The following is a 15,225-nucleotide window of genomic DNA, read 5'->3' on the forward strand; positions in this document are numbered from 1 at the left end:
ATATTCAACAGAAAATATCATTAGGCATTTAGAATACAAATATCTACAAGAACATTTTTATAAATAAAGAAGTACGTTTCGAGTTATTAGGGAAAAAGAGACTTTTAAGACACAACTCAGGTATAAATTGAATGATTGGGCACTATTTTTAAAACAATCCTGATTTATATTCCTGATTTATAATTTTTTAAAGAACCCCTTTTGCCTTCAGTTCACACAAAAATATTATAAATAGGTTTATAATTTATCATTTACTTAGATGTCAGTACACTACTTGATTACTACTTGACCATTTTGAACAAATACAATTCATCTCAGAAAGAGAAAACCTTTCCTTCCAAGTCTGTTAATTTAAAAAATTGGTCATTATTTATTAAGCAGTAATAAAAACACACACACACATACATATGTATAATGGATTATTTTTTTCATATTAAGAAAATAACATCTTTTAGCCCAGCAAGTGTGGCTCAGTGGATTGAGTGTCGTCCTATGGACTGAGAGGTCCTGGTTCGATTCCCTATGAGGGCACATACCTGGGTTGCAGGCTCAGTCCCTAGTAGGAGATGTGCAGGAGGTAGCCTATAGATGTTTCTCTCTGACATTGATGTTTCTATCTCTCTTTCCCTTCCTTTCTCTCTAAAAAATTCAATTAAAAAATTTAAAAAGAAGAAAATAACAGCTTTTAATTTTCTGTCCCCTCAACATATTTCTCTATGATGTACATTCATTATAGACAGGTTTTATATTCCGGGGGGGGGGGTGGGCACCCCAGTAGTCCTTATCCAACTACCAACTGGAGAGTGAGTCCTTCTGTAACAATGAAAGAAATTTCTATCACAGTTTTGTGCAGTGATTCCTTATTATTCAGAGCTAAGCACAGCACACTTGTATTCAACCGGTGAGACTCACAGGGAACATCTCCCAATGTCACATGCCCTATGTTATCAGGAACCAGACTCAGGCCACCTCCACATATCCAGTGCTCAGCGCAGAACTGGACCCATATTCATCACCCTGTGTATGTTTGCTAGACGAATCAATAAGGGATTACCGCACAAAATGCTGATACAAGTACTTACCATGTCACACTGGTACTCACTTCTCTCATCCTCATGCCTTATTTTGTGACTTCTCAATTCTCTAATTGAGACTGTGATGTGTTGAAAAAAATCTAAGCCTAAAAATACTGAAGTCAGCTATGTGGTTTCTAATATTCAGCTTTAAAAAGAGAAGGAGAAAGATTCCCACTGTAAGCATGACACTAAGGGCTATGTGTGGGTCAATCTTTGTCCTTGATTTTTTTTTTTTTTTTTATCTTTGCTCATAACTGTGAACAGATTTAGTTTACATCTAAAATTTGTCCTTGTATATAGGGAAGGCTAGTTTTCCAGGGTGCTGGGAGAGGATGGCAGGGTAGCTTTCCCAGTGTGGCGGCTTGAGGGCTCCCTCTGCTGTTGAGCTAAGTCTGTTTGTAGAGGATGCTTGGCTCCCTCTTGTCCTAGCCCTGGAGCTCTGCAGGCCTTTCGTCCAAGCAGTACAAGCAGCTTGACAAGTCTATGCAGCTGCAGCAGCGTCCTCTTTCATTTGCTTCCTCTACAGCCTTTTCACCTGTCATCAGGACCTTCTTTCTCTCTTTGCCAGTGATCTTCATCCTTTATGTGGTTTCCTTCAGGCTGAGGTCATAGCCTTTCAGAAAAGCTTCTGTGCTTAGGACCACTGCTACATTCTTGACCCACTCATGCAAGAGGACTTGGACCTGGTAAAGACTGTGCCCTGTTTCACCAGTCAATCTCAAAGCCGTCTACCCAGGTTTCTATTTAGGGTATAGTCCTCTCCTATTGGAGGTGGCAGTTGTGATTTGTTTTTGTTGTTTCTGTTTAAATTTGTTGTAGAAATAAGTTTTGTTATTACCACACTGTTTCCCACCACAGAATTTCTAATCTTGGCTGCACCTACCTTGTTCTATAATACTTGAGTTTCCCTGTCGTGTAATATTGTTGGAGAAGTCATCTCAAGGTTTCCATTCTGTTTGTTGTTGTTGTTGTTGTTGTTGTTTGGTTAATTTGGCACTCATAAGGTGTTTAGAGGAAATTCATATCTATATTTCTGCTATGTTTAGGGCATCATCATCATGTCACTCAGTTCCTATGGCTTTATTTTGGAAAAGTTATTTTATGAGCCTATGAAATAAGAGCATGGGAAGGAATGCTTTATAAAATAAAAATAAAGATAACTTTATGTCCCACTGTCTCCTTTCCCACAGCATCCAATGAAGTTGAATTAAGCCATGGCCTATCACTGCCCAGGGAAACCCCCACACCATGTGCTTATCTCTACCAAGTGTCTGTGAGCCTTCATGGTCTGTGTGTGTGTGCTTGACGTGAATTTGCAGGGGACTGTTCTTTCTTTGTGGCTATCACTCTCTGGAGATTATGTTTTATGAATTTTCTGATACCCCTCAGCCACCTTTTCTCTGCTCTAGCATCTGCTGAAGACTCTGGGCTTGGGTGCTCGCTACAGGCCGTGAAAGTCTATATTCCAACAAATCGTGGGTCAAACTCCCAATGCCTTTGCAGCTGATACACCTTGCCTTCAATAACTAGTATCTATTAGCCTTCCATTTAGAGTGTCTGCCAGCTCCCTAGAGGAAAGTTAATCCTACCGCCAGTCATGCCTGGGATGACAACATGATTTTTTTTCATAAAACTTTTCTTACAGTTTTAAAGCTTATTAATTTCAGGTAGTTCATAGTCAATATGGAAAAGACATATGTTCCATTTTATAGGACTCAGGAATACTCTGACTTATTTTAAAAGTGAAAAGTTAGTCCCAGCTATTGTATATCTTTAATTTTTAAAGTTTAAAGATACTTAAAACTATTATTACTTTAAAGAGTATTGGATAATATCTATGATCTCAAGCAGCATAATAATACCCAGCCATACTATGGTTGATATGTATACATTAGTTTTTGAAATTTATTTGAAAACATAGATGTTACTGGTATATTGTGACGAATAAAAGGATCTAATTGATGATCCACTTCCTTGTTAGGTCTGAGAAAAGTTATTTTTGATGACCTGTAACACATTTAATTACAATTTAAGACAGCCTGATATTGTGAGTTAGGGATTATAGCCAAGCTATACCATACAACTGTTGGCAGGTACTCAATCATAGGTCCATGCATAAAAGGAGATCGAAATCCTCCAAAGGCATATGCTAGTGCACATAAAAATCAGCAATAAAAAAAACACATTAGGGTACCTGGATTTCTATCAGCTTTCTTCCTGATCACAGCTTAGATCCCAATAACATCTTGCATAGCCTCTTTCGAATCTCCTTAGTCTTAATGGAATAAATAATTGGGTTGAGCATTGGAGGCACAAAGAGATAAACCAGGGACATGAACTTGTGCACATGCTCAGGGAAATGTTTCCCAAATCGATGAATCATGGACACACTAACCATGGGCACATAAAAGATGAGCACAGCACAGATGTGCGACACACATGTGTTGAGTGCCTTAAGCCTCTCCTCCTGGGATGCAATGGCCAACACAGAGTACAGTATGAGAACATAGGAGAGGAGGATAAGTGCTGAGTCTACACCAAAGGCAGAGATGACAATGAACAAGCCATACATGCTGTTGATGGTGGTATCTCCACAGGGCAAGCGGATGAGGTCTGGGTGCAAGCAGTAGGAATGGGTCAGCACATTAGCTTTACAAAAGGGCAGCCTCTTCAGAAGGAAAGGCAGTGGGAAGACCATGAAGAAGCTGCGAATGATGATGGATATGCCCATATTAGCCACACGGATATCAGTGAGCACAGTTGAATAACGCAAGTGGTTACAGATGGCCACATAGCGGTCAAAACTCATAGCCAGCAGGATCCCAGACTCTGTCCAAGAAAAAAAGTGGATGAAGAACATTTGGGTCAGGCAGGCATCAAAGGCAATCTCCGGGGCATGAAAGCACAAGGCAGCCAGTACAGTGGGCAATGTAGAAAAGGACACACCCAGGTCATTGACAGACAGCAGCGACAAGAAGTAGTACATTGGCTGGTGCAAGCTCTGCTCCTCCTTTATGATGAAGAGAATGAGAATGTTGCCCAGGATGGAGATAGCATAAAGTAGCAAGAGGAAGGCAGTTAACCAGTGCTCCAGGTTCTCCATCTCTGGGAAGGCTGTTAGTGTGAAGCTGGATATGTTAGTCCCAAAACTTTTCATGAGGGTCCCTCAGTGGCTCTTAGGGAAATACAAACAGAGTGAAGTGAAATTAGACAGTGGAAAATGTAAAGACCAAGAGTGGTCACTGTCCTCAAGATGGAAGGGACAATGACATTTATATTTGATACCAAAGATAAAAAAAAAAAAAAAAAGGCTAAGGAAGGAGCAGGTCAGGGGTCAGGGGTCTTTGGCTGTAGCTCAGGCATTCTGCAGTTTGACCACATCTACAGATAGGTCATGGGCCCCCACTCCTTCCCCACAAAAATCATTTGAATTCTTTTTTGGACATTCTCTTATTCTTTCTGTCTCTGCCTTTTTTTAGGGGAAGGTTCAAATCCTTTCCAGTGGTAGAAAATGGTTTTTGCCCTTTTTCTCTACCGAATGTTATCCACCACCTTCTTCATGAAGTGAGATGCAGGATGTCCTCCATGTAGTCTTCCCTTAAATCTCTCCACATACTAATGCATTCCCTCTTGTACAAGTGATGTCATTGTTGTCTATATTCCAAGCTGTGTCTCCTCTCTTGTCTGCATTTAATCATCACTCCAGCTCCTCATCTCCCTCTGTTGCCTGAGCTCCTCACCTATTCACCAAGGGTCCAGAATCTCATGCTTCTTCACTTGTGGTTGCTTGTGGTTTTACTCTCTGGCATGTTTGCATCTATGTTTTCTATTCAGATTCAGGATTATCAAATTATGCTGCATTTTGGAATCACCTGAGGAACTTTAAAAACCTGGTTTTTTGTTTTGTTTTGTTTTGTTTTTTGCCTGAGCCTTGCTCATGCCAGTTATATCAAAAACGTTGGCAATGGAACTCAAGAATCCATATATTTTTTAAAACTTCCCAGGTGATTTTAATAGGCAGACAAGTTTGAAAATTCGAGGTTTAAATCATTTCTTTGAGCTTCACATATGTCCTACCTCACAAAAACTTCTTCTTTACTGAAGATTAATTTCAGAATTTAGTTTCATAGGAAACTCTCTTTATTGCCCTCACATATTCTTTTAGTAATCATGCATTTCTCTTCTCTCTTTATAATTAATTTCTTCAAAATTATTTCCCACTTATAAAGTTCTTCTAATTTCTCCTCTGTGTGGCAATGATTCCAAATGTGTGTCTTTAGCTCAGACTTGTCTTCTAGCTGTACTCAAGCATCCAACTCCCTATCAATTGAAATAGCTCATCAGCATCTCAAACATAACTAATGTAAAGCTGAACTTTTTAGTAATCGCCATACTTGATCCTCTCCAATATGCATCATCTCATTAAAAATCTATCACCAGGTCAGAAAAACCAGGAGGCATCTCTCATTCCCAGATCTAAATAATCTATTACCACCTTTAAAATATACTTAACATTAGCTTTCCTCTCTGTTTCCCATCCAACTGTAATTCATCCTCAGCATCTTGGATTTCCACAAGACCTTCCTTACTGACTGACCAACTTAATGTCATGCCGCTCTCTAATTCATTATCCACAAAACAGCCAAACTATTTGCTTATGATATAATAAAATGATGTTGCACTCTTACTGAAAAATTTCCAATGGCTTTCCTTTTCTTTTGACATAAAATTCAAATAGAATTCAAGCATCTTTACTATGGCATACATCAGCATTAACACTACCTGGGAACTTATCTTTCAATTATTTTAATCACTCATTACATCTCTACTCATGGTTGTGTGTTCCTGTTGTATATCGTCATACATATTTGTCTTCATGACTTTTATCACACTTTATAATTACAGTGAATTGTTGTATATGTTTGGTTATTTGATTAGTATTTTTCTCTCCCAATTTATTACAAGTTGCCATAATTGTCTGTTTTTCTTCTCATTTTGTCACTGGGCAAAGAGCCCTGGATTAGGACTCAGAGATTACCAGTCCTAGTTCTAATAATAAATATTGATTCAAAAAATAAACTATTTAAGAAGAAGATATTATGAGCTTCTTCAAATACTTATACCCTAATCACTTCAGGATTTTGAAGCTAGGAATGAGACTTCTACCAACCTCTGTGAGGGAAGAGCTTAAATCCCAATTTACCTCCACAGGGCAGCTCTGGTGGATGGGAGGAAACAGGTAGGCGAGGTGTCTACTAAAGAAGAAACACTAAGAGCTCTGCACTCTGCACACAGCATCCCTGCCAACCTCCGCCCTGTCCATGGCCTGAGCTGTAAAACTGCCTCTTGTGAGTCCCCTGGGCCCAAAACATCCTGTGCCTCAGAGGTGGCTGGGCAGCAGGGAATGCAAAGGAAACTTAGAGTCAGAACTGAATCGTTCTCCATTGTATAGAATAAGACAGGAGGCCGAGAAGTAATGCATTCACTAAGTGAAAAACAGAGCTGGATTGAATATCAGATGCTCTGACTCTCACAGCAAGTTTGAAAGTCAGTTACTGTCACATCACAACTCTTCCAGTTCACTTTCCAAACTACAAAAATATGTTTAAGTATTTTACAATTACATAACATTATTTCCATTGCCAGTGTGATGAAGTTCAAACTTTTATGTGGGCCTGCACTATGACACTGCCTTCCCTTTAAACTTTGTCTTGAGCCATCTCCCCTTTGTTTTTTCTGTTGCAACCAAAATTATCTTTCTGGTCCTTGACTATGAAAGGCTTACTTCTTTCTCGTGGCCTTCACAAGTTCTGCTTCCCATGTCTTGGAAACTTTCCTTTTTCTGGCTAGTTTCTTATCCACTAGCTCTTAGCTTAAACTTCACTATGATAGATTGCCCTAAACTCTTAGCCTAATCAATGTTTATACGATATTCTCCATTGATCTTTTCTAGTACTTGGAGAATTGTGATTATGTGATTTAATGTAAACAGTACATTATTTATTCAATGCATCTCTCCTACATAAATATCTAAATTCCATGAATGATTAGTCTATATCTTTGTTGTTCTTTAATATACTCAAAGCACTCAGCATAAAGCTTAACAAATAGTAAGTGTATAACTAATACTTTTGCCATAATTAACACCCTCAGTGTAACAGCATCAGCCTTCTTTCCATAAATATTTGCAAAATGGGTTACCATGGTATTTGGTGAGTCACACGTTAAGGTACGTATGACAGGAACACACTTATTCCATCAATGCTTTTTTGTCAATGTATCTAGATACCTATTAGCACCACAGTGCAGAATGACCCCCACTTAGGTGTTTACTTTAAAAAAAAAAGTATATTCTTGCCAAATCTAAACAATCTATTTATTTCTAGATAGAATCTTTATAAAGCATCTGAATCGCCCGGTCGCTGTGGCTCAGTGGTTGAGCATCGATCCATGCAACAAGAGGTCACCAGTTTGATTCCCAGTCAGGGCACATGCCCAGGTTGTCGGCCAAATTCCCAGTGGGGGGCGTGCAAGAGGCGGCCAATCGATGTTCTCTCATAGGTGTTTCTATCTCTCTCCCTCTCTCTCTAAAATCAGTTTAAAATTTTTTAAAATAATAGTAAAGTATCTGAATCACTTTTCTACCTCAATTCATCCAAGCCAATGTGCACCAGAGAAATTTTGACCCTAAGGGCTGTTAGTTGTCTTTCTATGGGCTACCACAGATATTAATCATGGCATCTTATCTCACTGGGTTGTAACTATTTCCATTCATGTATACTTATTGAGCAGTTTATGTGCTGGTCAACTCCACTAATTTATTTAAACTCTACAACAGCCTTATGAAACAGTTACCACTATTTTTCAAATTAGAAAACTGAGGCAGAGTGACTCCAATAACTTTTCCAAAGTCACAAAAAAATGTAAGTGGCAGAACTAGCATTTAAATCAAGGTACTCTTTCTATTGTGTTTGTTAATTTATGTTGTTCATTATTTTCCACTTATAAGTCAAATCATATGATATTTGTCTTCCTCTGAATGGCTTATTTCAATTAGCATAATATTCTCCAGGTCCATCAATCTCGTTTCTAAAGGTAAGATCCCCTTCTTTTTATGGCTGGGTAGTATTCCATTGTAAAAATGTACCATGGATTTTTTTATCTACTCATCTATTGACAGGCATTTGGGCTGCTTCCAAATCTTGGGTATTATAAATAATATTGTAATGAACATAGGGGTGTATGTATTCTTTCAAAATGTTGTTTTGGGTTTCTTTGGATATATTCCCAAAAGTGGAATTGCTTGGTTATAAGACAATTCAATTTTTAATATTTTGATGTAATTCCATACTGCTTTCCACAGTGGATGCACCAATCTGCATTCCCATCAGTGGTGTACTAGCATACCCTTTTCTCAACATCCTCACCAACATTTGTTGTTTGTTGATTTATTTTTATTTATTTATTTATTTATTTATTTATTTATTTATTTTCATTGATTAATTTTTGTTACAGATGTTTCTCCTTTTCCCCCCACTGATTTCCCCCTCACCCTCCCTCCCTGCCCCTTCCCCAGATTGTTGTCCATGTCCGCTGTTCATGCATACATGCATATAAGTTCTGTGGTTCATCCCTCCCCCACCTCCCCGCTCTTTAGGGGATTGTCAGTCTGTACTCCGCTTCCGCGTCTCTGGGACTACCCCATTCCTCAAACTGTTATGTTCATTATATTCCACAAATAAGTGAGATCATATGAAACTTGTCTTTCTCTGTTTGGCTTGTTTCACTTAGGATGCTACTTTCCAGGTCCCTCCATGTAGTCTCAAAGGATAAGAGATCTTTCTTTCTTACCGCTGCATAGTACTCCATTGTGTATATGTACCACAGCTTTTTGATCCATTCGTCTACTGATGGACACTTGGGCTGTTTCCAGATCTTAGTGATTGTAAATAGTGCTGCTACAAAGATGGGGGTACATATATTTGTTGATTTATTGATGGTAGCCATTGTTACAGGGGTGAGGTGATATCTCATTGTAATTTTAATTAGCATTTCTCTGATGATTAGTGGTGGTGAGCATTTTTTCATGTCTATTGGCCATCTATAAGTCCTCTTTGGGGACAGAAACAGTGTTTAGCTTATGGAATTTGTCTAATAAATATGTTTTGATGAATAATTAGAATGACATGCAGTTACCAAGCATACACAAATGAACAAGATATTCAAAATAAAGGCTATAAAAACAAAAATACAGAGACATAAAACAACTTGTTGGTCTAGAAATCACACATAGATTCATATAACTGGAGCAAATATTTATTTTGGAGGGATAGGGGATGTTTAGGAGTAGTAAAACATAAGAAGTGGATACAGTGGTGATATTATTAAGGTACATGTCAAGGGATTTGGACTTTATCTTTAAGCAATAAAACCATTTAAGGTTATGGATGTTTTAAAATCAGATAGATTCTTTAGGGAGATCATTCTGGTTGCAGCTTGGAAAAGTGAGAGAAAAGAAGGGTGAACAAGATAAGTTTGGAGATATTGCCAGAATGAAGTAAGGGGTAATACTGAAGACCCAAAATAACATAGCAACAGTGGTGAAGTAGAGGCAAAGTTTGGATAAGCCAAAGTATAACTAAACTTACTATCCAATTACAGATAAAGGGGTAAGATAAAATAGCTCATTTCTCTCTCAAGGTTTGTTACATTACTCTAAGATTCCTCTAAAAAAATTTAAAAAATAACAATGTCCAAAATGGCAAAACTGTTTTTCTCTTATTTTAACTAGAAAGTATATAATTTAACACATTAAGGAAATATACAAATAATTTTTTATTTGTATTGAGGATAGATTTTTTTGTTTTATTAGATACCTTTTCTGGAATCTACTATTGTTTACATATTTTTTCATTATTTCACTAATTAACATAAGTAGTTATATTAAGGGATTTCTGAATGAGTCTTTTTTAATCCTAGAATATGTTAATTGTTCTTTGTTTATGTTGCTTAATTGTATTTATAAATTTTAGCATTTACTATGTTTTCACTATGTGTTTAAACTATAGAAATTTTGCTGATATAATTTTTTCTGTATCTTTTATCAGGACTATATTTGCCCTTTTACATAGCTTTCTAATATTTTATGACTTAACATATATAAGAAGAATTATCTGTTTCTTAAATTTTGGGGGAAAGTAAGGAAAAAATCATGTACTATATAGTATTTTGGAAATGATGAGAGTATAGTTGTTAACTTTCAATTTTTTTCTCAATCACCAGTTAATTCTTTATTTATTTACATTTTATAATTTTTTCCAAAATACCAGTTTACTCAAGACTTTGAGTTACTTACAGAATGTTCTACTGTCATTTTAAAAATAAATCTAATTTAGTATTATATATGATTATTAAGTTTTATGTTCCATTCTATTTGATTTTTCAGAAGTTGGTCTATTCTGTCAGCTTATTACAGAATTAGTTATTGGATTACTTCCATTCTTTTCCATTCATGTTCATTCACTTCTTTTATCCTAACTATTTCCAATTACTTTATATAGTATTTTATTCTTTTATAATGTCCTAAATTGAATGCTTAATTTCTTTACCTTTACTCTTTTGTTTTTCATAAAAATACTACCCTGCCCTGGCCGGTTTGGCTCAGCGGTTAGAGCGTCGGCCTGCAGTCCTGAGAGACCCGGGTTTGGTTCCTGCTAAGGGCATGTACCTCGGTTGCAGTTTGTCCCCGGCCCTGGTCGGTTGTATGGGTGGCAGCCACTCGATGTGTTCCTTTCACATCGATGTTTCTCTCTCTCTCTGTTCCTCTCTCTCCCTCCCACTCTACCTGAATAAAAAATGGAAAAATGTCCTCGGGTGAGGATAAAAAAAAAAAAAAAAAAAATACTACCCTAATTTACCAAATGTTATTATTAATGAAAGTTATATTACATAATACAATGTATATGCAATGTATATTACATTTATCTCATTCTAAAGCTGGGTGGACAGTGTGTGTCATTGAAATAAAGATTGACATTCATAGCTATAGCTATTGTAGCATATATATTATTTTAACCATTATCCTTTTGATACAGTTATTTTATTTTATTTTATCTTATTTTATTCAATTTATTTTATTTTATCTCACTTAACATGAGAACTACTCTCTTAACAAAAATTTAAGTGTGCGATACACTATTGTTGACTGTGGGTACAATGTTCCACAGCAGATCTCTACAGCTTATCCATCTCGTTTAACTGAAGCTTTATGCCCATCAATTAGTAACTCCTCATTTATCCCTGCCCCAGCCCCTGATAACCATCATTTAATTCTGCGACTCTATGAATTTGACTATTCTCTGTACCTCATATAAGTGAGATCACGAAGTATTTGTCTTTCTGTGACTGACTTATTTCACTTAGCATGATATTCTCAAGGTCATCCATGTTGTTGCATATTACAGAGTTGTTTTTTTTAAAGTTGGACTAGTATTCCATTGTATATATACAGAGGACATTTTCTTTATCTGTTTATTGGTTGATGCAGATTTAGGTTGTTTCCACACCTTGAATATTGTGAGTAGTGTTGCATTGAACATGGAGGAGCTAATAGTTTTGAGATCCTATTCTAGTTATTTTGGATAAAAACCTAAAAGTGATATTGATGTATCATATGGTTACTACAGCAAAAGCACAGGCAACAAAAATAGAAATAAACAAGTGGGACTGCATCAAACTTATGCACAACAAAGAGAACAATCAACATAGAATAAAGGCAACCTATGAAATGCAAGAAAATATTTACTAATCATATATCTGATAAGGGGTTAATCTCCAAATATATAAGACACTTATAATTTAATAGCAAAAGAACAAATAACCTGTTTTTGAAATGGACTAAAGAGTTGAACAGCCATTTTTCAATGAAGACATACAAATGGCCAATAGGTATATGAAAAATGTTCAATATCTCTAATTATCAAGAAAATGCATATGAAAACCACACAAAAAATATCACTTTACACTAGTCAATATGGTTTTTAATAAGAAAATAACTGCCATTTGACCCAGTGATCCCACTTCTAGGAATGTGGTACATATACACAATGGAATGCTATGCAGCTATAAGAAAGAGAGATCTCACCCTGGCTGGTTTGGCTCAGCGGTTAGAGCATCAACCTGCAGACCAGACAGTCCTTGGTTTGGTTCCTGCTAAGGGCACGTACTTTGATTGCAGTTTGTCCCCAGCCCCAGGCCAGGTCGTGTGGGTGGCAACCACTCGATGTGTCTCTTTCACATCAATGTTTCTCCCTCTCTCTTCCACCCTCTGTCTCTCCTGCTCTATCTGTAGATAAATGAAAAATATATCCTCAGGTGAGGATTAAAAAAAAAGAGAGAGAGAGAGAGAGAGATCTTTTATCTTTTTCTATCTGTAGATAAATGAAAAATATATCCTCAGGTGAGGATTAAAAAAGAGAGAGAGAGAGAGATCTTTTATCTTTTGGATGACATGGAGTATTATGCTAAGCGAAATAAGCCAGTCAGAGAAAGACAAGTATCACATGATCTTCCTTATTTGTGTAATATAATGAACAAAATAAGCTGATGAACAAAATAGACCCAGAGAAATAGAAGTAGGGTTCAGACTGACAAACCTCAGAGGAAGGGGTGGAGGGGAAGGAAGAGATAAACCAGATAACATGGACAACAATGTTGTGAGGAGGGGTGGGCGGGATCAGGAGGAGGGTGTCAACAGGGGGAAAAAAAGAAAAATATGTAACAAAAATAAATTAATTTAAAAAAATTTAAAAAGAAAGCAAAAGATAACAGGTGTTGGTAGTGATGTGGAGTAATCTGGACCCTACACCTGTTGACGAGAATATAAAAGAGTAAATTTGCTATGGAAAATAGTACGGAAGTTCCTCAAAGAATTAAAACTAAAACTGTCTTTCCTTCATCCTGGGGAAAAAATCCTTCACCCATTGTGGCACTATTTCCATGGTAATGAGTTGTTTTCTTTATAATGATTCACTTTGAACACTGGTATTAAAAACATATTGTGACAAATTTGGGGACTAATTATGAGGATGTACATTTTTGAATTAAAAAAGAGAAAAATTAAGCCAATGTGTTTTATTAAATTATGACCCAGTTTAGCTTGCCAAAACATGTTGATTTGAGTCTTAACTAGTGCCAGGATTCTACTAAACATTTGGTGGCAGGAATCCTAATAGTAGGTTAGTGCCCAAAAGAAGATTTAAAAAGCCTTTTCAAAATAGGTCTGGAAAACTCAAATTTGTTGAATAACAGTAAATAAACCCAGAGTCTTGTCCTTTCATGAGAATTCATCCTTAAAATTTGGTTCCCAGCAGTATTTTGAAAAGTCTCTGACGAATCTCTTTGGTTTTGATGGAATAGATAACAGGGTTGAGCATTGGAGGGACAAAGAGATAAATGAGAGACATGAGTGTGTGCACATACTGTGGGGCATGCCTGCCATAACGAGCTGCCATGGACACACCCACCATGGGCACGTAGAAGATGAGCACAGCGCACATGTGTGACACACATGTGTTGAGTGTCTTTAACCGTTCCTCCCAAGAGGCAATGGCAAGAACAGAGCGCAGAATGAGCACATAGGAGATGACAATGAGTACAGAATCCAGACCAAAGGTAGAGATGACAATGAATAGACCAAAAATGTTATTGATGGTAATGTCACCACAGGGCAGGCGGATCAGATCTGGATGCAGACAGTAAGCATGGGAGAGTACATTGGCCTTGCAGAAAGGCAACCTCTTCAGAAGGAAAGGCAATGGGAAAACCATACAGAAACTGCGAATGATAACAGACATGCCCATACGTGCCACACAGGCATCAGTGAGCACTGTGGCATAACGCAGTGGGTTACAGATGGCCACATAGCGGTCAAAGCTCATAACCAGCAGGATCCCAGACTCTGTGAAGGAGAAGAAATGAATAAAGAACATTTGAGCCATGCAAGAATCAAAGCTGATCTTCTTTAAGTGAAAGCAAAATGTGGCCAGTACCGTGGGCAGCGTGGAAGAAGACACACCTAGGTCATTAACTGACAGCAAGGCCAGGAAGTAGTACATAGGCTGATGCAAGCTCTGCTTCTCCTTGATAATAAAAAGGATAAGGGCATTGCCCACAATGGAGATAATGTAGAGGGTACCAAGAAGCAGAAATATCCAGTGCTGCAAGGTCTCCATCCCTGGGAGACCTGTCAGGGTGAAAGGAGGTAGCTCTGAGCTGTTGTGGAAGTGCTCTCCCATGCTGGAACTGTTTCTTAGATTCTATGACCACTATCCTGTAAAAAAGACAAATACAGTTTTATCAATGGCCTAATATTTTAAGACTCTTATTTACCATCCAGCCCCTCACTTTATGGCATTAGTCGATTTTGTTCACCAAATCACTCATTCTTGTCTCTCACTGTCACCAATATTTATGAAATTGCTGTAGTTTTCTGTTGATCTATCTAGCTAAATAAATTATGTTGCCTTTCTTTATACCTGTACCTGTTGCCACTTTGCTCATTCTCACATTTAAAGCTATGAACTCATTTTCAATCTATGGGCATAACTTTGTTCAAGATCTAAGGCAAAACTGTTCTGTCCTCTTCCTGGGCACTCTACTCATTTACTGAACCATTAAGTTTTCTTCTTTCCATCCTCTTAGACTGCTGAACAGTTCCTACCTTATTATGACTCCCCAGCTTTTCACTCCTTTGTAGACTCTCAGTTCCTCCATACATATGGACAGAAGAATGGTGAAAAGAAAGATATCCATACTCAGAGATAACCTTCCAGACATTCATTGCATGCGCTAACCCCCGTATTTCCACTCATCTTTTCATCCTTCTACCCATTCATCTTATGGAATTACTTTTCTTCTTAAAGAGCTTAATTTGTTGAGAATATGTTTAGTACTTTATTTCAGAACGGAATAATTATTTACTGATAATAGTCATTAAGTACTAAGAAATACTTAATAAAAATAATCATTTTCCTATACCATGGAATTGCTTCTCATCTGTGTTCTCCATTTCTGTAAATAATAACATCATTGTGCGTAAGATTGAGACTCAAAACCCAAACACACCACTGACTTCCTTTTCTTTACATTC

General features: G+C 37.2%; 2 protein-coding genes across 2 annotated transcripts; both read right to left on the minus strand.

The window, feature by feature from the left end:
- Positions 1 to 3,297: 3,297 nt before the first annotated feature.
- Positions 3,298 to 4,233, minus strand: LOC118628387 (olfactory receptor 51I2-like). Its single transcript, XM_036259297.1, has one exon. It carries the CDS (start codon positions 4,231 to 4,233, stop codon positions 3,298 to 3,300), a length of 936 nt encoding a protein of 311 aa, XP_036115190.1.
- Positions 4,234 to 13,426: 9,193 nt separating this feature from the next.
- On the minus strand, positions 13,427 to 14,371 carry LOC118628448 (olfactory receptor 51I2-like). Its single transcript, XM_036259418.1, has one exon. It carries the CDS (start codon positions 14,369 to 14,371, stop codon positions 13,427 to 13,429), a length of 945 nt encoding a protein of 314 aa, XP_036115311.1.
- Between the last annotated feature and the right edge of the window lie 854 nt (positions 14,372 to 15,225).

The sequence above is a fragment of the Molossus molossus genome, unplaced genomic scaffold (genome assembly GCF_014108415.1).
Source record: "Molossus molossus isolate mMolMol1 unplaced genomic scaffold, mMolMol1.p scaffold_m16_p_13, whole genome shotgun sequence".
Lineage (NCBI taxonomy): Eukaryota > Metazoa > Chordata > Mammalia > Chiroptera > Molossidae > Molossus > Molossus molossus.